This window comes from Neovison vison, chromosome 6 (assembly GCF_020171115.1).
Source record: "Neovison vison isolate M4711 chromosome 6, ASM_NN_V1, whole genome shotgun sequence".
In the NCBI taxonomy this organism is placed as follows: domain Eukaryota; kingdom Metazoa; phylum Chordata; class Mammalia; order Carnivora; family Mustelidae; genus Neogale; species Neogale vison.
The window spans coordinates 131,051,563-131,075,325 of NC_058096.1; the positions used below are offsets into that span (position 1 = coordinate 131,051,563).

The 23,763-nt window shown below is 40.3% G+C and overlaps 1 protein-coding gene and 1 long non-coding RNA gene across 4 annotated transcripts in view; one reads left to right on the plus strand and one right to left on the minus strand.

The window, feature by feature from the left end:
* LOC122908940 overlaps window positions 1-6,791 on the plus strand; it is a 31,656-nt gene extending 24,865 nt beyond the window's left edge. Inside the window, exons 4-5 of the long non-coding RNA XR_006385041.1 lie at window positions 2,320-2,471; window positions 6,173-6,791. This is a non-coding gene — a long non-coding RNA (uncharacterized LOC122908940). The remainder of the gene's footprint in view (window positions 1-2,319; window positions 2,472-6,172) is intronic.
* A 1,342-nt stretch (window positions 6,792-8,133) lies between these two features.
* The window catches only part of DNAJC13 (DnaJ heat shock protein family (Hsp40) member C13), a 124,625-nt gene continuing 108,995 nt past the window's right edge, over window positions 8,134-23,763 (minus strand). For all 3 annotated transcript variants that reach the window (XM_044252372.1, XM_044252370.1, XM_044252371.1), the window contains 8 exons: window positions 21,883-22,052; window positions 21,692-21,734; window positions 21,176-21,349; window positions 19,464-19,643; window positions 18,820-18,960; window positions 16,941-17,084; window positions 14,676-14,775; window positions 8,134-9,000 (listed from right to left, as the gene is read on the minus strand). In XM_044252372.1, the coding sequence (XP_044108307.1) occupies window positions 8,894-9,000; window positions 14,676-14,775; window positions 16,941-17,084; window positions 18,820-18,960; window positions 19,464-19,643; window positions 21,176-21,349; window positions 21,692-21,734; window positions 21,883-22,052 (1,059 nt within the window). In that variant the 3' untranslated portion in view covers window positions 8,134-8,893. The remainder of the gene's footprint in view (window positions 9,001-14,675; window positions 14,776-16,940; window positions 17,085-18,819; window positions 18,961-19,463; window positions 19,644-21,175; window positions 21,350-21,691; window positions 21,735-21,882; window positions 22,053-23,763) is intronic.

Genomic DNA, 23,763 nt, shown 5'->3' on the forward strand with positions numbered 1-23,763 from the left:
GAAAGGGATTACAGAATTTCTGGACTGAAAGGTATTCTCCAGCCACCTGGTGATAATCGTCACCTTTACTGGTGAGGGCTTGTTCTCTGTGTTGGTCCCTTGCTTTGTTCCTCCACATGGGCTGAGTTACCTGTGTCTCGGAGTTTCACCCCCTGTGACCACCTTCCCTGAGATAAACATAAATTGATCACACCCCACTGCTGTCTGTTTCCAAACACAGATCTCCTTCCTAAATCACAATTAGGCTGGGATGCCCACACCTCCATCTGGCTCTCTGCCCAATCGGCCACTCCCCGGGTTACAGACTGGGTTCTCTTTCTCGACCCCTATACACCAACCATAACAGACAACTCCACTCCCTAGAGGTCCTCTATTTACTTTCTTGTCCCCGTGCTTGTGCTGTCTTGCTGAGAACCGACAGCTTGTGCTGTCTATACCTGAGAACCGAGGCAAAATGCTCCATGTGTAGGTCTTAGGTAAACCCTCTACACCAAAAGATTAAAACTCAGTTTTCAATCTGAGGCCCTGCTTTTTCATCCGTTGTTTTAGGCATTTACCCAGAAGGGGGATTGCTGGATCATATGGTAATTGTTTTTTATTTTCTTAAATTGAAGTATAGTTGATACACAATGTTACATTGGTTTCGGGTGTACGGCATCAGTGACTCAACAAGTCTATACTTTAGGCTATGCTCACAAGGGTTCAACGGTATTACAATACCATTAACTAGAGTCCCTATGCTGTACCCTTCATCCCCAGGATGTATTCATCCCAGAAGCTGAAGTCTGTATCTCCCACACTCCTTCGCCTATTTTGCACATACCCCCGTGTCCTTTCCCTCTGACAAGTACTAGTTTGTACTCTGTATTTATGAGTCTATTTCTGCTTTTTTATTCATTTAAGGTTCCACATAGAAGCAAAAATTATATGGTATGTCTTTCTATGTCTTATTTCACTTAGCATAACACCTCTAGATCTATCCACACTGCCACAGATAGCAAGTTCTCGTTCTCTATCATGACTGAGTAGCATTCCATTAGATATAAACCACATCTTCTTTATCGGTTCATCTATCAGTGGTCACTTCGGTTGCCTCCAGATCTTGGATATTGCAAATAATGCTGCAATGATAATAGGGGTGCAAGTATCTTTTCCAATTAGTTTTAGTATCCTTTGGATAGATGCCTGGTAGTGGAATTGCTGGATCATGTGGTGGTTCTATTTGTAGTTTTTTGAAAATTCTCCACACTGTTTTCCACAGTGACTGTACCAACTTGCATTCCTACCAGCAGTGCATGATGGTTCCCTTTTCTCTACATCCTCGCCAACACTTGCTATATCTCATCTTTTTGATTATAGTCCTTCTGACAGGTGTGATGTTGTGTCTCACTGCAGTTTTGATTTGCATTTCCTTAATGATGAGTGATTATTTTTACTTCTTTCGAGGAACTGCCACACTGTTTTTCCACTGTAGCTGTACCATCGTGTTTTCCCACTAATAGTGCACAAGGGTTCCAATTTCTCCACATCCTCATTGATGTTCGTTTTCTGTTTTTTGATAGTAGTCATCCTGCTGGGTGTGAGGTGGCATCTCACTGTAGTTTGATCTGTATTTCCCTAGCAATTAGTGATTCAGCACCTTTTCATGCATATTGGCCATCTGTATGCCTTATTTGGAGAAATGTCTATTTAAGTCCCTTGTACATTTTTAAATTGAGTTGTTGTTTATAGTGTCATTATTCACAGTAGCTAAAATATGGAAACCTAAATGTCCATTAATGGAGGGATGGATAAAGAAAATGTGGGATAAGAAAAAAAAAAAGAAAATGTGGGATATACATACAATGGACTATTATTCTTAAAAAGGAAATTCTAACATATGCAACATGAATGAATTTAAAGATATTATGCTAAAGTGAAATAAGCCATGCACTAAAAGGTAAACACTGTATGATGCCACTTGTTTGAGATACTTCAAACAGTCAAACTCACAGAGACAGAAAGTAGAATGGTGGTTGCCAAGGGCTGGGGAAAGGGAGAATGGAGAGTTAGTAATGAGTTAATGAGTACGGAATTACATAAGTACATTAACTCAGTTAATGAGTACAGAGTTCCAGTTTTAGAAGGTGAAAAAGAGTTCTGGAGATAGAGGTGCTAATGATAGCACATTATGAATGTACTTAGTAACACCTAACTGTATACTTAAAGTGGTTAAGATGATAGATTTGTTATGTGTACTTAGCACATTATGAATGTACTTAGGTGTATACTTAAAGTGGCTAAGATGATAAATGTTATGTGTACTTTACCACATTAAAGGGAGGAAAAAAAAAAGGACTCAGGAATTAGGCTGAAGAAGCTTCCAGTAACAAAGACAAGACAATTCCAATTTCAATAAAGATACAGACATACCTTGGAGATCCTGTGGATACTGTCAATCCCAGAGCACTGAAATAAAGTATCACAATAAGGTGAGTCAAATGAATTTTTTTGTTTCCCAGTGCATATACAAAATGTTTACATTCTACTATAGTTCATTAACTGCAATAACATTATGTCTAAAAAAATGTACATACCTTAAGTAAGAAATAACCTAATTGCAGGGTGCCTGGGTGGCAGGGAAGGTGGTCACAGGTGGTGAAACTCAAAACTTAACTTGAGTTAATCAAGTCCAGCTCTTGATTTCAGCTCAGGTCACGATCTCAGGGTTGTGAGACCGAGCCTCACGTTGGGCTCCAGGCTGGGCAAGGAGTCTGCTTAGGATTCTCTCTCCCCCTTTTCCTTTGCCCCTCCCCCACACTGCTCCCGCTCTAAAAAATAAACAAAAAACACCTTATTGCTGAGAAGTGCTAAGCACGGCGTTCCTGTTTTGATGTTGATGGCCGACTTATCAGGGTGGTGTCACTGAAGTCTAGGGTGACTGGTAACTCTTAAAATAAGACAATGAACTCTGCCACACTGGTTGACTTTTACCTCCACAGATGATTTCTCCGTAGCTTGTGATGCTGTTTGATAACATTCTACCTACAGTAGAACTTCTTTCAAAATTGGAGTCCGTGCTCTCAAACCGTGCTGCTGCTTTATCAACTAAGTTTATATGATATTCTCAGTCCTTTGTCGTCAATCAGACAATTCACAGCATCTGTACCAGAAGATTCCATCTCAAGAAACCACTTTCCTTGCTCACCCATGAGAAGTGACCCCTCATCTAATAGTTTTATCATGAGACTGCAGCAGCTCTGACCCATCTTCAGGCTCCACTTCTAGTCCTGCTATTTCTACCATATCAGCAGTTACTTCCCTCACTAAGATCTTGATCTCCTCCAAGTCATCCGTGTGTGCTGGAATCAACTTCTTCCAAATACCTGTTAATGTCGATATTCTGACCTCTTCCCATGAATCCCAAATATTCTTGATGGTATCTAGAATGGGGAATCCTTTCCTGAAGGTTTTCAGTCACTTGGCCCAGATCCCTCAGAGAAATCACTAGCTATGACACGTAGAGCTTTACAAAGTGTATTTCCTAAATAAGACCTGAAAGTCAAAAATATTTCACTACCCATGGCTGCAAAATGGATGTTGTGTCAGCAGGCATGAAACATTCATCTTGTTATCTCTATCAGAGCTCTTGGATGACCAGGTGCACTGTCAATGAGCCGTAGTATTTTGAAAGAAATCTTTTTTTTGGAGCATGAGGTCTCAACAATGGGCTTAAAATATTCAGTAAACCAGGTTACAGAGGTGCTGTCATCCGGGCTTTCTTAGTCCATTTACAGAGCACACAGTAGATTTAACGTAATTCTTAAGGATTATTCAAACAGTAAACAAGCATTGGCTTCAACTTTAAGTCACCAGCTGCATTAGCCCCTAACACCCTGTCTTTCAAAGCTTGGAAGCTGGGCACTGACTCCTTCTCTGTTAACTATCAAAGTCCTAGATGGCATTTTCTTTCAACAGAGGGCTGTTTTCATCTGCAATGAAAATCTGTTACTTAGCGCAGCCACCTTCACTAGTTATCTTAGTTGGACCTTCTGGATCTCTTGCTGCAGCTTCTGTATCAGCACTGGGGGCTTCCCCTTGCACTTTGATGTTATGGAGACGGGCTGCTTCGCTTAAATCTCATTAACCCACCTCTGCTGGCTTCAGACTTTTCCTTCTGCAGCTTCCTCACAGAACTAAAGAGTCAGGATCTTGTTCTGGATTAGGTTTTGGCTTAAGGGAATATTGTGGCTGGTTTAATCTTCTGTTGAGACCACTCATACTGGCCATGTCAGCAATAAGGCTGTTTCACTCTTAACATTCATGTGTTCACTGGGGCAGCACTTTTAATTTCCTTCAAGAACTTTCCTTTGCGTTCACAATTTGGCTGTGTGGTACAAGAGGCCTAACTTTCCACCTAGCTCAGATTTGTCATGCCTTGCTATGTCAGCTTAATCATTTCTAGCTTTTAAATCAAAGTCAGAGACGTGCAACTCTTCCTTTCACTTAAACACCTTGTGGTCATTGTGGGTTACTAATTGGCCTAAACTTAATATTGTTGTGTGTCGGGGAACAGGAAGCCTGAAGACAGACTGGGGGAAGAACCAGTCAGCAGAGCAGCCAGAACACATACGTTTATTAAGTTCACAGTCTTAACACAGGCATGGTTTGTAACTCTCCCAGATAATTCCAATAGCAACATCAAAGATCAGTGATCATAGATACCAAGAAATACAGTAATAGTAAAAAAGCTCAAAATATTGCAATAATTACCATAATGTGACACAGAGACATGAAATGAACAAATGCTTTTGGAAAAAATGGTGCCATGAGTTGCGTGACACAAGGCTGCCAAAACCTTCAATTTGTTAAGAAAAAAAAAAAAAGGCAGTATCGTGAAGCACAATAAAGCAAAGTGCAACAAAACAAGGTGCGCCTATAACTGCAAAGGAGTGAAACAAAGCAAATGTTTAAATCTATGATACCCCAAAATATAACAGTAATGGTAAGAAAGCATATTGGTCACCTTCAGAAGAGGACAGGGAGTAAATTAGTTATTTTGAAAGCTGATAAGGGAACCAATGAAGACTTCATCCTGCCTCTCCCATAGAAATGTACCACTGGATAACAAACAGCAGATAAGAGAAAGCATTTCCTTTTCTCTTTCTTTTATTGAGGTAAAATATTACATTTTGTGTCTCAGTTATACAATAATTCAGTGTTTGTAGAAACTAGTGATCACCACAGTAACTCTAGTTACCACCCATCACTATACAGTTGACACCCTTCACCCATTTTCCCTACCCCCAAACTCCTTCTCCCCTGCTAACCACTAATCCATTCTCCATGTTTATGAATTTTATGTTAGTCCGTTTGCTTTTGAGATTCCACATGTAAGTGAAATCTTGTATTTGTCTCTCTGACTTATCTCACTTAGGGTAATACTCTCAAGGTCTGTCAATGTTGTTACAAATGGCAAGATCTCATTCTTTTTTAAGGCTGAATGATATTCACACACACACACACACACACACACACATATATATTCCACATCTTCTTTATCTATTCATCCACTGATGGACATTTCAGTTGTCCTCATATCTTGGCTACTGTCTAGAACACTGCAAAGAACACAGGCGGTGCATGTACCTTTTTCAATTAGTGTTTTTGTTTCATCAAATACCCAGATGGAGAATAGCTGAGTCATACGGTAGTTCTACTTTTAACTTTTTGAGGAACCTCCATATTGTTTTCCACAGTGACTGCACCAGTTTGTAGTCCCAACAGTGCATGAGGGTTCCCTTTTCTCTGCATCCTCTCCAACATTTGTTATTTCTTGCCTTTTCAATACTAGCCATTTTAACAGGTATGAGGTTGCATCTCGTGGTTTTGATTTGCACTTCCCTGATCATTAGTGATGTCAAACATTTTTTCATGTGCCAGTTGGCCATCTGTAGGTCTTCTTTGGAAATGTCTATATAGATCCTCTGCCCTTTTTTCAATCAGATTTTTTGCTATTGAGTTCTTTGCATATTTTGGATATTAATTCCCTACTGGATATAATTTATAAGTATTTTCCACCATTTAGTAGGTTACTTTTTCTTATTACAGATGATTTCCTTTGTTGTGCAGAAACTCTAGTATGATGTAGTCCTACTTGTTTACATTTTCTTTCTTTTTTCTTTTTTTGCAGGAAGCATTTCTTATTAAAGTTATTAGGTGAAAGGACCTTAGAATAGCAGCATTTGGTAACTCCTGATGTATGAATGGATCCAGTCACAAGGAGCTTCCATTACTGTCAATTATCACATGACCTACAGACATACTGTACTTCTAAACAGAAGAACCCAATACCCCTCTAGTCTTGCCAAAGGGACAGAACCTGAATCTGATGAAGATTCTGGATGTAAAGGACAGAGGATTAAGTTGAACTGCACCATAAGTGTGTGATCAGTAACTTCCAAAATCTGGGAAAAACAAACAAACAAAAATGGCCTTGGGGCCTTCAACAAAATTTTGGGGGAAAAGGGGATAGAAGGGGAGCCACAAGATTAAAAAAGACTCAAAAAGATACTTAAAGAAGAAAAAGTACAAGACCAAATTCTAGCGTTTAGGATGTACACCTGGGTGATAAACAACAAAGGAAAACAAGGGAGTGTCGGACCAGTGGTCACTTTTGGAAGGAGGGGCTGTGATTTGATAGGTGCACATGAAGCGGCCTCTGGAGAGGCTAGCAAAGTTCTTGACCGAGATGGTAGTTTTAAGGGTGACTTGCCTTATATAATGATGCATTAAACTAATTTGTACAGTGAGATTTTCTGTATCTGTTTTGGTTTACAATATAAAATGTTTAAAAACAAAACAAAACAAAAAACCCCTCAGTTTTCCTAGTTATGTACACCTGCTGGAGATTGTGGCTGTGGCAGGATCATGGCTCAGAACACAGACTTTGGTGTCAGGTCTAAGTAGCTTTGATTTCTTACCCTGTTACTTATTGTGTGACTTTTGCTAAGTTGCTTTGCCTCTCAGAGCCCATGTTCTTCACCTGGAAGATGAAAATTTTATCAGTATCAAGCCCATAGGTTTGCTCTGAGGATTAAATGAGGCTACGTATGTGTAAGTTTATATGATGTTTGGCTTGTTCAGTGAAGATGAACTATGACTGGTATCCAAATATCAGTGGACGTAGATTAAGCAGCCTTTTAAATATCATCAATACAGGGGCGCCTGGGGGGGCTCAGTGGGTTAAAGCCTCTGCCTTCAGCTCAGGTCACAATCCCAGGGTCCTGGGATCGAGCCCCGCATTGGGCTTTCTGCTCCACGGGGAGCCTGCTTCCCCCCGGTCCCCCCTCCTGCCTCTCTGCCTACTTGTGATCTCTGTCAAATAAATAAATAAAATCTTAAAAAAGAAGTCATCAGTGCAATATTTATGATCTCATAGTATGTAAAGGAAATATATTGATTTGCACTCTCCTAAAACACCTACTCCTAAATTAGCTGTTATAATCTCTTTTAATGAACATATTTTTATGAAAAGTACTATCTGGAGACTAAAATCAGTTATCTATTAAAATACTTACATGGGCATATTATTCCATAATCTTTGGGAGATTATGCAAAATTCTGAATTAGTGATTCCATTCCATTCTAGCTCTGTTTACACATCAACTGTGGAATAAACTTGGTTCTTGCTTTCAAAGTCAATGTGGAGGTTTGGGTATCTCCTCATTCTTTAAGAAGTGTTTGTATTCTTTACATGTTCATATTTTCTTGCAGCTTGTGACCATACTAGGAGACCTACATGTTGAGATCTGTGTTATCTGAAATATGTTCTCACTCTCAATTTCTTACCTCTTAAAAATACTGGAATGTGTGGACAGGCGATGTGTCTCACACGTCAGAGTATTAATAGGCTCGCCCACTACTGAATTCCTTAATAGAAACTAAAGGAAATGCTAGGTTTCTGGAGATTTAGATGCAGCTGAAATATTAACCAAGGACGTTAGGAATAATCAGATGATCAGATGTGTCAATGTACTTGTTTGTAGGAGGAGCAGTGAATGTGAGGCAAGTCTGTTTATTCCTACTGCTAAAATCTGTCTCAGGAACAGGTAAGAGGTATTCCATTGGAAAAATATTAAATTAGAACAAATATATCATTAACAAAGCAGTCAATTCCCTTTATTTTTAAAATTTTATGTACACATATGAATGATCTGTATAATGTACATTCAATATAGAAAGCTTTATATATTTGATAATGTATAGAACATTTCACAATTACACTAATCTCTTACATAACATCTTGACATCCGTGTTTAAATTTTTAATTTTTTTGCACAAGCTCCTTTTTCATTCAATTTGGTAAAGCCAGTTTATACATACCGACATGTACTGTGAGCTCTCAGAAGGTTAATGATTGAGGAGAGGATACCAGTGAACAGGCTTAAGGACAAAACCTAATAGTGTTTGACGGTGGAGGACAGCCACGTGGACTCGATGCAGGAGAGGGAAAGACCCTTTTCCGGGGTAAGTGACCTAGTCCAATTTCCGTAGATTGCAGTTCAACCCCACAGTCACACTAATTCAAAAAAACATTATAAAAACTAGGAAGAAAGTTTTGTCATTTTGATTCACAGTCTTGTAAACAGATATAAAGGAACAGAATGTGCTTACATACATCAAGAAAAAAAATTCTTGTGTACCCACTTAGGTTGATCCAGAGTGCTTTCTTACAGCGTGATACAATTAGAATCACTGACTTTTTTTCCTAAATAAAAATATTTTTATAGAAAAAGGAGTAACACTGTCATGAAACCAGGAGAAAGGCAGTAAGAGTTTGCTTCAACGTATCAGCTGGAGGAATGTGGACTGGGCACTGGCCTTTCAGCATTTATTGTCTCTCACAAATGTGTCAAGTCTGATAGCCAAGGTCGCCTGCCTCGTGGTCTACGGGAGGCGGCAGGTTAGACATGACTGACGAGGATGTCCCTGCAGTAAGATAGCCAGCAACTCCAGGTCCTGCAAGAGAGAAAGGAAAACACACACCTTCTAGAGGGCAGAGCCACAGGAAAAGTGACCTCTACAAAAACATAAGAAGCTAGTCAAGTATCTTATCACACCTTAACAAACAGCTACACAATGCCATTTTCAAGGTATTGCGTTAGGAGATGACAAAGTTAAAAATCATTTCAAAACTGATGCTGGACAGACACTAGTGTGGAAACATGGGAAACTGCCCCTTCTCAATTCTGGTAATTTCATGTTTCCAAAAAAATCCTGGGCACTAAAGGATAGCTATGTCAAATGGGGAGGGCGAGGAAGGGAACAAGTAGAGGAAAGAAACTGTACTCAGTCAGCCCGACCAAAAGTCATCCTTGATGAAATGCCCAAGAAAAACACTTTATCAATATTAAAAGTAACCAACTTCCATTTGGTGCAGAGAAGTGCTATCGTAACAAGTAACACCAAATGAACAAGGGCAGCTACACCGACGTCTCTAAAAAAGGCAGGCTCTGGACATCTGTCATAGGTCAAAACAAGAATGCCATGGGAAAAGAGCAGTATTTTCATTTTTTTAGGTCTTCCTTGATTCTAACCATCTCTAGTGCGTGGAAATGCTACAGATGCCAGCATTTTCAAGAGGTATCCTGTGAGCATTCTCTATAATGGCTTTAGCCCTCCAGTTTATCTTAAACATCGCAAACAATTACATCCCGGAGCAGTGCACAAACCATACAGAGTACTTGTGAGAGACATTGTAGCATCATACTGCAAACTGAGCAATTCTTATAGCTGAAACTGGAGGAAATAAGGCAAACGGCTAAGGAACATCAAAGGGTTAGAACTAGAAAGGCAGTGGAAGCGGCATGCATTTAGCAAAATGGTTCTCTACCTGCTTCAGAGAGCTACACAGAAGTTAGCAAGCTGCCTGGCAGAGCGGATCTAAAGCCCGCTCCTGAGGTGAAGGGGGCTGCTGCCAGTTAGAAGGGAAGGAGAGACACCTGAGGGGAGAAAAGAAATATAAGCAGCAAGGGAAGTTATAAGGAAGTGCAAACAGCAGAGCAGTTTGATGGAGGCTAAGGCATAACAGGCACTAATGCAGGACAAAAGGGGCACAGTTCAGAATCATCTCGTTCACCTCACACCTTACAAGCACTGGTATCGAGGACATGAAACGGCTGGCATCACTGAGCAGACACTGCGTCTAGTGTGTAATTACACAGCCAGAGACAACTCAACCCGTGTGAGCTGTCACATGCCAATCAGAGGGCCGAGTCACTGGGAACCCTCATCTAATAGAATGTAGAAAAGGGACTTTCCCTTTCGAAGGCGCCTCAAGGTCTGCATCTATCAACTCAGGGAGCCAGGCCTTCCCCAGACTGCCCAGGAGAAGACCTCCGGGGCACCTACCCCTTCCGACAGGACAGCACGGAGCCACCGCCCCCACTGTTACCATCAGTTGCCACCCACCTCCTATCACTCTGAACCTTAGGCAGCAGCAAGATGACCAGAGAACTATTAAGCAGGTAACCAAAGATAGAAGCCTGAAGAATAAAGCCCCAACACCCTGGACTGGTAAAGTGCCCAGATACTTCCAATTATGGACTCAACTTGGTTTGCATCAAATGCGTCGATTATGGGACCAAATCACAAATGCTATGTAGAAAATAGAGTAAGGCTACTGTTTTCAAACTGGGTGCTGAGACACCCTGGGACAAATCCACAGGGATGCTGCTAGGTATTTTACATTGGCGAGAAACACAGCAACATTTGTTGGACACCACACAACCATTTTCAAGTTGTTTGGATCTAATACTTAAACTTAACTGTTAGGTTATTTCTTTTGGCCTAAGGGTAGAAGATATTAAGGGGACTGTGAACTGAGAAAGTCTGGGAACTCTAGGCTAAAATTAAATTGTGAAATGCTGGGCCTAGAAGGATTATCCACAAGAGACCAAATTCTAGCCCCACCATTTGCTGCTTTAGAAAAGATAAACCAATTCCTGGACATTTCTGCAAATAAAGTCTGAAATGCTCTTTCCCTCATGAGATCTCTGACCTCTCCTTTAGAGCATGTCTGGTTTCCAGGGGCTAGAAGGTACAGTCGAGTCATGAGGACAGGACAGAGCAGTTGTATTCTCCAGAGAAAGGCAGAAGGACAGAGTAGGGGCTGCCAGAAATAGGGGTGTGCGGCAACTCTGTGCCAGGCTGCCAGACTTAAGAACGAGAAAAGATGCACTATTAAAGAATCCCACAAAATGGAACTGGCTGCAATGGAGTCGTGGAAAGAGCATGGGCTTTGGTAAAAATGAGCACGGGATTCCTAGCAAGGAAATAAAAAGAAGGAAGCTCTGCCTTAGCAGTGACCTATGATAAACTGACGGCCTTAGGGAATCTTTGCTAACGTTGCTCACATTGTGTAGTCTTGGGACAGGTATAAAAAGAAAAACACAAGTTAAAAAAAAAACCCAACTCTGTAAAGAACTGACAGACTGGTTTGAGGAGGGACCCAAGAGCTGCACCCTTTCTCCCTTTAATGACCTTAGGAAGCCAAGTTAACTATTCTACATGCCTCTAATTAAACATAATGTAAATCTATACGGAGGGCTGGGTGTGCGTGTGTGTATAAAGCTCTTCATCTCCAACTCCAATTAAATATAAATATATATGTGTACATGTTTGTGTGTATACAAAGCTCTTATCTTCATTTCCAACTCCTAACAAGCATGTTTACCTTGGTCTGTTTCTCTTCCTTTCCCTGTTGTTCCTTCCTTCTCTATTCTGATTTTTCAAGTGAGGTAATCTGAGGATTTTCACTGGTAAAATGATTTTTATAGGCTGTGAGCTTGTCAGTACCCAGCTCTTCTAGAACCTTATAAATAGCTAAGTAACAGGGCCCACAAGCAACCACAGCTTTCCTGCATTCTGGGTAAAACCGCACTGAGATACTTTTAGATTAAGTGTTTATCAGAAAACAAAACAATTATGCCAGGCTGGAGAGCCTCTGGAACCAGGCAGTCTCCTCTCAATTCGTCAACGATGAGTAGTCCTGCCCAGGATGCCTTATTTATAACCCCAGTCCTTAGCCTGTGACTGAATGGCATCTGCTCAGCAGCCAGGGTGAAGAAAATCATTAAGGAATATTTTTATTCTTATCCTACTCTGAAATAGTAATTAATTTTCTTTTCTCTTTTCCCATCTCCTACACGAAGTCCACTTACTTGCCAAACTCCCCAGGGGCACTTCAGAAAAAGGGCCAGTGAAGTGTGTTCTCACAGCACTTTACTTCATTTGCACGCTGATGAGAGAGGGGCTTGGGCACAATGAGAACCGTCTCGGGGAGACTGAGGGTGGCGGGGGGTAAATCCTAATCAAAGTTCCCACTCAACACACCACTGTATACACTGCCTAGAGTTATACATCGATTTTACCGTTATACAAAGAACTTGCCCCTTTTAGCAAACACATGACACACAACACGAAGCACCCATGGAAAAGCTCAAACACAAGAAGGAAACATTTGGCAGTCTAAACAATGAGCAGACAGCAATTCAACCCCTAGGGCTTTCTTTAAACAGTCCTTTGAAAAAAAAAACACTATAATTAATGGGAAAAAACTTTCAAACTTCTCGCCAATAGAACACCCCAGATGGATGATGCACTAAGAACTGGACAATTTGAGGGCCTACACAGCTCCAGGCTAGTCTGCACTGTGTCTGTAGGCTTCAGGAGGGCCTTCAGAATGGCCACAGTAACAGTAGTCCATTTTCAAGTTGGGATTTATATGACTGCTCCCCCTTAGTCGACTTTCTATAGAACCTGTTGCCCCTTGAGCAGGCCCAAAGGAGGCTGTAAAGAAATCTGTGACCATTTTTCTTCTTCCCCATCCTCTTACATCCCCTATAGCTCATCAGAGCTCTTCTCACACCTTACTCAGAAGCTGCCCCAGGGATCCAAGTAGAAGGAAAGGCACACAGAAGAACCTTTTTGATCCCTGTACTTTTTCCTCTAGTTTTACCATATTTGGATGGGGTGAGGATCAACAGATTTCTAAATGAAATCTAGGTCCCTGAAGATAAATCCCTATGTCTTCTGTATTCTAACCATAGACATTTAGGCCCACATCTTGTTAGTAAGTCAAGGACCACCTCAAGTCTTTTATTCTATTAAGTCAAGTCAATGAACACTAAGCACAACGGAGAGTACAACAAATTAGAAGAGTTCTCCCTGCAGGAAGCTTATAATCTACATCTTACTATTCTTCAGGGCCAAACTTTCAATAAGTACTTATCTTTAGCTGGAGGGAAAACAAGGCAGATTTTCCAGTCACAGCATCCTTAGATACAAAGTAATGAACGTTAACACCACAGAAAGGTGGCTTTTGGGGAAAAAAAAAGTCTAAACAGATAAAGTTTTTAGTTGCCGTTTAGAGAACATGCTCTTACTTGGAAACTACAACTTTACTTCAAATCTGAGAGAGAGACAAGAGATAAACAAAGACCATTTTCTAAGTATATCTCCTCACAGAAATCACCGGACAGGGCATGAAAAGTTAGATGGGAGACCTATGACACGACTCTTCGTTCATGTGCATCTGGCACTGGCAATCAAAGCACCATGTGTTTATAAATGTTAGGGTGCTGCCTCTACATTTTAGTAGATTCATATGAAAGTGGTCATAGCGAAGAGAAAAGCAATAGTGTCACAACTGAGACTAAAATTAAAGCCAAGCAAAATGTTTTCTAAAGCTGTCGTTTTTTAATACTCAAGATTTAGTCTTTACGATGTAGAGACTTCTATACTAGTGATCTAGATTACTAAAACGATTGCACAGGCATGCAAACCACTGGGTACTGTTTCTTTTCTCTCAGTCTACCCACATCATCTCTGGTTAGAGGAGGACGCAGAACTAACTTTTTTTTTTTTTTTAAATATACATATTATACACAAGCAGATGGCAAAACCCACCTATTACTCTTAAGGTTAATTTCAAACTAAAAACTCTTATACCAGAGACCATATTTCATCTTCAGATATAGCAATAAAATGGTATGACTTTCTTTTTAAACAGAAGTCAGTATGAAAACAAATATTCCAAAATTGTTGAGCAATTAGCATGTTAAATGGACAAATGCCCTGAACTTCAAAAATATACGTTCTTTTGATCCCTATATAATAAAATGTCCCTTCCTTTATGGTACCCACATTATTTCTCCCCTTGAGAGGACAAACTGTAAATATTTTGTAAAACTACAGATCAATCACTGGAAACTTAGAAGAAAAGTATTTCACATGTGAATGTACACATCTGGAGCTTCAAACTGCTACTCTACCAGAAACAGAACGATACTATCGTTTCTGATACTGATCCTTCTGAGTAGGTAGTTCTCTTTTTACATGTCTGAGACAAACATTTTAATATCATGCTCCAACTATAACCTATGACACCATGAATTAACTGGGTCACAACTGAGCAAGGTCCACGTTTCCGTGAGCACACGTTCAACACAACAGCAGTTGGTGTCTGTCCAGGGTTTACCCCAGAGGTCCACCACATGCCCACAGCACCCGGGACAGGTGGCTAGCAGCCTAGGAAGAAACCCTAAGCGCTAAATTCAGTCTAGTCAGGACAAAAGGAAGGCTCAAGAGGCTTTTGCCCTATGTCTCAGAGTAACCAATTAGGTGCGGTTTACCTGTGAGGTATCCTGCTGTTTGTGACTCAGAAATAAACAAATCATGTTTCTGATCTTTGAAGGCACTCCAGACTGAAGAACGAGACAAGATTTCATTCACCTAGGGAAGTAAAGCAAACTCTTTGAGCATAAATGAATTAATAAGGACCGGGTCCAACTAGAGCTGGACGCTGTTATTTGAACCTGTAATTTACTGGCTTGTTTGTAATTTGCGCAGGAAGATTTTCTCATGATAGTAACAACTGGCTGAGCATGTGGCATGAGCCCATGAAGTATTCCCAAGGAAGGGGTCTGGGGAGAAGATGCTACAAACTCAAGCTAAAACTTAAAGCAGCCTTTCAAATTATGGGTTGTGACCTATTAGATGTTTATGAAATTGATTAAGAGGGTTGTGATCAGCATGCCTGAGGTTAACAGGTTAATACAGAAAGCACCAGAGCATCACATGTAAAATGGGTTAACTACTGATCTGTGATGTACATACATACCAGAGCACAAAATATGTGTGTAGAGTGTAATGGACAAAGATGAAGGACATATTTCTGTGTGATACAGATTTATTAAAAAATTTTAGGAAATCCCAACTCAGAGACTGTCTTGCATGTATCAACACTGAGATCAAATATTTATTGGGCACCTCCTTATGTGGAGGCACAACGAACACAAAGATGAGAAAGTGTCTGTCTCTGAAGCGCTTACAGTCTAGTTCTACTGCGGGACACAGAGAGCACCAGGTAATTTGGTGGCAGGCACTACAGTAGAGATACACACACACACAGGGCCATCTGGGTCCAAGAGACTCCCTGCCCCAAGCTTGGAGGCACCAATGGAAGTAATCACTTGTGAAGGTGGTGGAGGAGGTGCTATTTTGAAAACTATCACACCTGCCTCCTCCTCTTCAGACTGGAAGATGCGTGTCAGGGTTACTCGGCTAATTTCAACAGAAATCTGGAGGCAGGTCGAGGGTAAGACAACTGCCTGCACATGGTACCCCCCCCACCCCCGAAAAAACCCCCAATGCTTCTAAGCACATAGTTGATGACCACAGCAAGATATGTGGCCTCTCTTCTTTAAGATTATTTAAAAACGTTCAAATGGTGATACTGATAGAATGGACAATGGCATAACAAATGTTTCTTTAGTGAGACTCTACACAAACACAGTGGAAGCACTAAAAGACAATTTAAACCTCTGAAAGAACACTAGTAGGGAGTAACAGTCCTTGGGCTGCCTGGGTAGCTCAGCTGATTAAGTGTCTACCTTCAGCTCAGGTCATGATCCCAGGGTCCTGGGATCGAGTCCCACATCAGGCTCCTTGCTTATTGGGGAGCCTGCTTCTCCCCCTGCTTGTGCTCTGATAAATAAATAAAATCTTAAAACAAACAAACGAACAACAAAAACAAATGTCTATCACCAGAAGAATGGATAAACGAGTTGTTGCACATACATATAGGAATATTTCAGCCACAAAAAGGAATGAAGCATCGATACAAGGTATTAACATGATGAACCTTGACAATGCGCTAAAGGTCATATATTACATGGTTCTATTTTATATGAAATATCCAGAATAAATGAATTCACGAAAACAAAGTGGTTCTTGCCAGAGGCTGGGGGAGGGAGAAATGGGGAGGAACTGCTCAATGGATATGGAGGTTCCCTTTGGGGTGATAAAATGTTTTGGAACTAGATAAGGTGGCAGTGGCACAACACTGTTAATATGGTGAAACACAAATAAAATGGTTAATCCCGTGTTGTGTAAATTTCACCTGAATTTAAAAAAAAAAAACCAGAGAGAGCTTTAGTAGATAATGCTGGATGGTAACACTGAATGAGGAACTCCTCAGAAGCAACAATACAAATAAAGCCAAAGAGGAAAATTAAATTACTGGGCCAGGTGGAAGTCAGCACAAGCATGCGGCTGACACACACTGTTAAGTGTTAACAAAGAAAGAGGATAAACGAAAATGGCCTTATGGGATTGTTAATCATTATGGTTAGTTATCACTGCCTAGCAAAAAATCCTACAACTAAATATTAACCTCAACCAGCACTAAATGCTCCATATTCTTTTATGCTGAAGAATTCCAGCATTTTTCTTCCTGAAATGTACATCACACTATCAGTATTCCAAAAAAGAACCCCACCCAAGTGACTATTTGAGTCTATGAAGAGAGGTGCACAGATCATCCATGGCCAGCACCCCTGGCTCGGAGACTACCCTACTGTTACCAGCCAGCTAAAGTCACCGCCGTGCAGACCCACCTGTTCTCCATGCTGCAGGCTTCGAGTCATGGCCTTGAGAGCTTTAACAATCTGAGCCTTCGTGGCTGCTGGGCTGTCGAGATTTTCAAGGCCAATGCCTTCGAGTAATTTTAAGAGGTATGGGACCAAATCTACTTTCAGAGCCTAGAAGAGAATATTGAACATATATAAATATGCTGGAAAAAATTCACCAAAGAAACAATTTCATCCTGGAACCAGACCTGGAAGAAGACAACCTCCTTTCTTTCATTTTAATGCAGATAAAGATTTCTTTTATAGATCTAATGATAACGACACTCTATTTTACTCCATACCATTAACTGTTCTAAATGCTGTAGACTGATCATTTTACTTAATCCTCACAACATGTAACAGCATAGGCACTAGGATTATTACTGATGAAAAAAATCATCACACAGAGGTAAAACCTGATAATCACAGGCAGTGACAGAATCTGTATGTTGGCCCACAGAATGCAGAACATGACCTTTAGCCACTACACTGGACTGCTTCCTTTGATCACTCCATGGGCACAAATTTATTTTTCATGTTTTCTTAAAACATCAATCTTTGCATTCACCAAACATTTCCCATCAGCCTATTAAAAGTTAGATAATACTCAGGTATCACACAATTTTCACTACCCACCCTGAAGCTCAAAGGGAAGAGGGAGAAGTAACTAACAGTGAGTGTACCTCCCTTTACAGATATCATTCTCCTAACAGCCCTGGAAGGATTCAGAACTATTTCAGCTGAGGAATCTGAATGGTCTAAGTTTATGCGTCATGCCTGAGGTCACAGAGCCATCAAGTGGTAGTACTAGCTCAAGTTTTTTCCAATACAACAACCCCTTCAAGCCAATCCTAAGTTCGAATTCCAAAGTATGCAGTTACCTCTTTGAGAGGTACCCAGTACTTCTAACCTGCCTAAATGAGGGGCAAGTTGTGGAAGGGGATAGAAGATGGAAGAGGAAAAGGGGCCAGGAGAATTGGAGGGCCAGATATAAAGATGCAGGACCTTGTACTGAGGCTAAGGATATCAGCTGTCACTTTGTCATCTGGTGGTAACGGGCAACCAAAGAAGAGTTTTTAAGATGAACAGTGACCCAGTTATATTTAAGAATTGTATTTTAGAAAGATCACTTTTGCAATGGTTTTGCTCGTTTAGTGTCTGGTCTACATTAGTATCCACCAAGTCCTATCTACATTAGGTGGGAGGGTAATCTCTCTGAAAAAGACAGTAATCTTGGCATGTTTCTTAAACATGACTTAAAAAATGAAGGCATCAAAAGACAGTGAGTCCTTCCAAAGAGGAGTAAGTAAATTTTACAAAGCAAGCTAAGAATAAATGCTTAGCAAAAAACCAAAATTTAAAATTAAACATCACAAAGGTACTTTCATTAGCTTATTTTTATAAAGAGAGTGCAGGAACAAGATGGGGGAGAGGCAGAGGAGGAGGGGGAAACAGAATCTTAAGCAGGCTCCACACCCAGCACAGAGCCTGACATGGGGCTCACTCAATCTCACCACCCCGATGTCATGACCTGAACCTAAATCATGAGCTGGACTCTTAACCGACTAAGCCACCCAGGCGCCCTGAAGTTGTTAAGATTTTTGATAGGTGGTCTGCCTTTACGAGTGAGTGTGTGTGTACATGTGTGAAATGTACATATATACATTTATATATATGTATATAAAATGTATATATATATGCACGCCTGTATGTGTATAAAATATAAAATCATGCACGCACAAACCCCAACTTATCAACTTATCTCCCTACCAAATCTAAGTCACAGAAACCAAATCAGTGCTAAATAATGAAAATCTATTTGCTATGTTTGTTTTCCTAAAATAGTACTAAATGTAGAATCACTTACTTGCGCCACTAATTCACTCTGCTCCTTCTGAAACATTCGATTAATTGCTTCACAGGCTAGACCAACAGTATCTGGTCGCTTTTTCATTCCATTCATCAGTGGGCCAATGGTATCTAAAGATGCCATGGCTCGAACACACAGCTAAGTGTCCAAAAAAAAAAGTTACTTGTAGAACAGCAGTATTTCATATAGCACAGTAAATACAATAATAAAATATGTGAAAAACCTCCATTCAGCTCAAGTTTAATAATGAACCCAAATTCAGTCTCCTATTTTTTTTTTTCAAAGATTTTATTTATTTATTTGACAGACAGAGATTACAAGTAGGCTGAGAGGCAGGCAGAGAGAGAGAAGGAGGAAGCAGGCTCCCTGCCAAGCAGAGAGCCCGACATGGGGCTCGATCCCAGGACCCTAGGATCACGACCTGAGCCGAAGGCAGAGGCTTTAACCCACTGAGCCACTCAGGTGCCCCCAGTCTCCTATTAATTACATCATTTGAACTACTTTCAGAGTTGTTATAATACTGTTGGTTCATATGCAGAGAGGCACATGGTAGGACGGGATCTATACTGCAATGTGCATTCATCAGGAAGAGGGGACCATAAATTCCAGAATTAGAAGCTATAAAATGCATTCATGCATACCTCGTTTTCAGACAGGGCATGGATAACGCGAATGGCACTCTTAGGAATGGCATTGTTCCTGTGATTCATCGCTTGGATCACTTTGGGGAGGTGGCCCAAAGGTGGGACCTGGTCAGCCAGCTGAGGCTGTGCATTGAAGAGACAAACTGTGGCCATTGTCAAAGTTTCCAGAGTTTCTCCCTGGAAGGTGTAAAACAAACAAACTATAAAATACTGACAAAGTAAGTCCTAAATACCCTTGGATATTATTTGATATTCTAACCTAGAGATCTATAAATTCTAAGTGCTGATTTTTGAAAACCGGTTCACAAATCCTAAAGAAACAACAAACTTCCCATCTTGAAAAAGAGGCATGAATTCCAAGGACTTTAAGAAGGTCATATCCTACTCTAAGCAGCCTTTCACTGGGACACGTCATATCTCATTTCTGTTGTAGGTTTAAGAGAAAAGGTATTACTAGAAAGTAGTAGTCAGTGTTAGAGAAATGTCAGTTATCAGGGAACATCACTAGTTCAGGAGAATGCAAAAATAATGAAATGTGTTTTCCAGTTCTATAAAAATCCTACTGAACAGGTCTGGCTGCCATACAGCACTTTCTGTTGTGGACTGCAAAGACCTGTAACTTACACCATTATACGCAGACATATACAACCGCAGCATCTCAAATGAACATGGAAATTGGGATAAGCCTACCGAGAAAGGTGATGTGAGGAAAATATTGTGGTTTTTTCCCCCCTAAGTTTCTGCCTTTTGAGGATTTTTTTTTTTTTAAAGGAAACTATATACATAGTAAAAATCCTAGTGAAGAGAAAACCTGACTATGGCAAGTGACATATGCAAATATTTGGTAAACTAATTTTTTTTCCGAAGCTGTGCTAATCTAATGTTGGTAACTAGTAATTCTGAGGCAGTTGGCATGTGCCTGACATTATGCTAAGGACCCTCTATATATCAAAATTCATTAAAACCTCAGCCTAACGGCAGGTGCTATGATCCATCTATAAATGAGGCAGAACCACGAGGTACTACTGGTCAAGATCACACAGTCAGTCAGTGGTGGAGCTGCTACTGGGTCCAGGACCATCTAATAACACAGCCTGGGTTCTTTACTCACCTTGCCCCATAGCCCGCCTGTTTAATATAACAAAAGTCACGTACCTCAAGTATTTTTGGTCTAAAGGTTTAAGTAACAAAACCTTACATACTTCCAGGATTTGACTCAGCAAATGAAGACCAAGGCTACTTTCTCACTCCTACTTCCCTAGTAGCCTTGGCTTTGGTACTAGGTTCCTTCATACAGTTAACTACTCTGCTGTCAACTGTTAACTACTCTTCTTCCACGAGGGTCATCCCGGTCACATATGGAAAGCTGAGTGAAGAACACACCCTAGCAGGACACGCTTCCAGGGGAGTACTGAACATTTACATTTCTCCTTAAAATTAAAATTCTTTTAGAGCCTCTGTAATTGTCAGAAACAGCATTCTGTCAATAGTCATCTCCAACTTTGGTTCAGAAATAATTCCTTTACTAGTGAGTTGCACTTTTGAAATGCACCAAAAAAGATGAATAGGTATATCTGAATTTAAATGTGGCCGCGGTTTTAGAAGAGGGAGCCAGTTCTTAATGTATGGTCAATGAGGATGGTGTGTTAACAGAAACACCATCAATATGTTTAGCAAATTCAAATGTTCTGCTGCTGGCTGAAGCTTACATGTGGATTGTTCTTCTCCAAGAGCTCAGTTAATTTTTCTAATAGTGCAATAAGAAATTCTCTGGGTTTTCTGAGAACCCAGGCTGGTTGTGCAATGAAGATTCTCAAGAAAACTCCTCCAACAGCAAGTTCACCCTCTGCTTCTCCAAACACCACAGCAAAATCTTCAGGCAACTTTAAAGAAAGAATGAATCACAGTCAAGTCACTTAATCATTAGTCTTACATGAAACAAAAAATGCAAATCCCATTAAGTGGTTATTAACATAATCAAATTATAATTACTGTAAGTTTTATTTTCCCTTAATAAAATTCAAAAAAGGTGTTTTGATTACTTACTTAAAAAGTGAATATTCCCATTTTTGAATTTATAACCTTATTTTCCAGGAGAATGCTTAAATGTCTTAATGACAAAATATCTGACAGTCATTACACTGACTCAGTAGGAATTAAAAAACCACAAATCTACAAAAAATATAAATGTAAAATTCCTTCCTCTGAATAAAAGTGTATTTTACCTTCCAATTTATATCAGGGTTGTCTCGCTGATTTTTAAAGTGCCTTGGGGGGGAAAGAAAAGGAGAGGGGAATATCAAACTTCAGTCATTAAAAAAACTTTCATTAAACATTAGAATAAATATTAGAGAGATGACGGATGATGGAGGAAATATCTGTCCTTCTTGGCGATTTACCTGAAGGCTTTACTTACTCTAGCATCATTTCTCTAACTGTTGTAGACACTTTATCTCTGGAGCTATCATTCCAAATCAGCTCTGGATTTTCATGAGTTCCTTCAAAAATATGTACAGCAGCTTCTGGGTTGTCTCTCATGGCATCCATAAAAACGCTTGGCAGAAATTTCATTAATGTAATGCGGACCTATATGAGGGTATTTGAGAAAGAAAAAAGGCCTATTGGACAGCTCAGTGTTTAGTGTGCTTTGCATTTCTCTAGGGTGGATTACTGCTGTTACTTGTGGTATGGCTGATCTGGGCCTCAACTATCAACCAAACCACCTGGAGTGGAGAAGAGATCAACCTTGGTTTATGCAGAGGTAACTTTAACAAGACTCATATGACCCACTCTTACATATCTATCCAGTTTCGTTTTTTCTGTTTCAAATTTAAGACCCTTGAAGAAATTCAATATTGCTGATGCATATACCATCCAGAGCCCACCTTGCTAGATCACGCCTTGCACACATGGTTTCTTCTTCCCAGAATACCCTTGGTTGGCCTGTCCCTCCAGCTCTCCATCATGCCCCCTGCCCTTGCAAACAAATTTTTTTCATGCTGCCTTTGTGCCTTTCAAGTGCATTTATTTTGCTATACTCTGTTTTATACTACACTGTGTCTCTTTCCAAAAAGGACTTAAAATGCAGCTTTAAAAATAATACAAGGGTGCCTTGCTGGCTCAGTCATTAAACAAGCAACTCTTGCTCTCACAGTCATGAGTTCAAGCCCCATACTGGGTGTAGAGATTACTTTGGGGGGGAAAAAAAAGGCAGTAAAAAATAATACATCCAACACACACACACACACGCATGCACTGAAAATTAGTTTGAGGCATAAGGTCAAACATAAAATGAAGGTTGGGAAGTGTTAAGTTTTCCCCTGAGATCTTCACATGATTTTCTTTCCTTCATTATCACTCGAGCCTATGCTCCAAGTTTTCTTCTTCTTCTTCTTTTTTTTTAAAGATTTTATTTATTTGAAAGAGAGAGTGAACACAAGCAGGGGGGAGGTTGGAGGGAGAAGGAGAAGCAGACTCACCATTGAGCAGGGAGCCCAAAGCAGGGCTCCACCCCAGGACCCCAAGATCATGACCTGAGCCAAAGGCAGATGCTTAACTGACTGAGCCAGCCAGATGCCCCTCAAACTTTTCTTCTGTAAAGTTTCCCTGACCTAGTCCTTCTAGCTCATTGCTTGCATTCTCAGCCGTTGGCATGGAGCAGATAGTAAAAACTTATTTGAACAAATACTAATATAAAGTCTGGACACAAGGGAAACATCAAAAACTACGTAACTGATAGTGATGTACTGCAAATTTAGTTCTGAACTTCCTAAGCAGCCAATGAACTAAAGGAAGTTATGTCCATTACATAACAGACAACATTCACAAAATAGGAAGTATTTCACTTTTCTTGGTCATGAGAGAAATCAAACAGAATTGATCACTCACTGATATTATTAAACATTTAAGTAGAACAATTTATATAATGCAGATTCTTTGACTGTAAGACTTGAGAGTTACGTAAAGGCTACTCAATTATCCGAGAACAAGAGTGGGCACACTAGGAGCCAAACTTGTCCTGCCACCTGTTTTTGTATACAAAGTTTTATTGGAACACTGCCACGACCATTTACAGTTACTGTCTATGGCTGCTTTCCCGTGACAATGGCAGAGTTCAGTATTTGTGAAAAAAATCAGATGACCCAAAAAGGATAAAATAGTTACCGTGTTTTGTCCTTTATAGGAAAATTTTACTGGTCCCACCCCCACCTCACATCATCTATGAAAATTAATTCAGATGGATCTAGGATGTAAATCCAAGAGCTAAAACTATAAAACTCTAGTAGGAAGACACGGG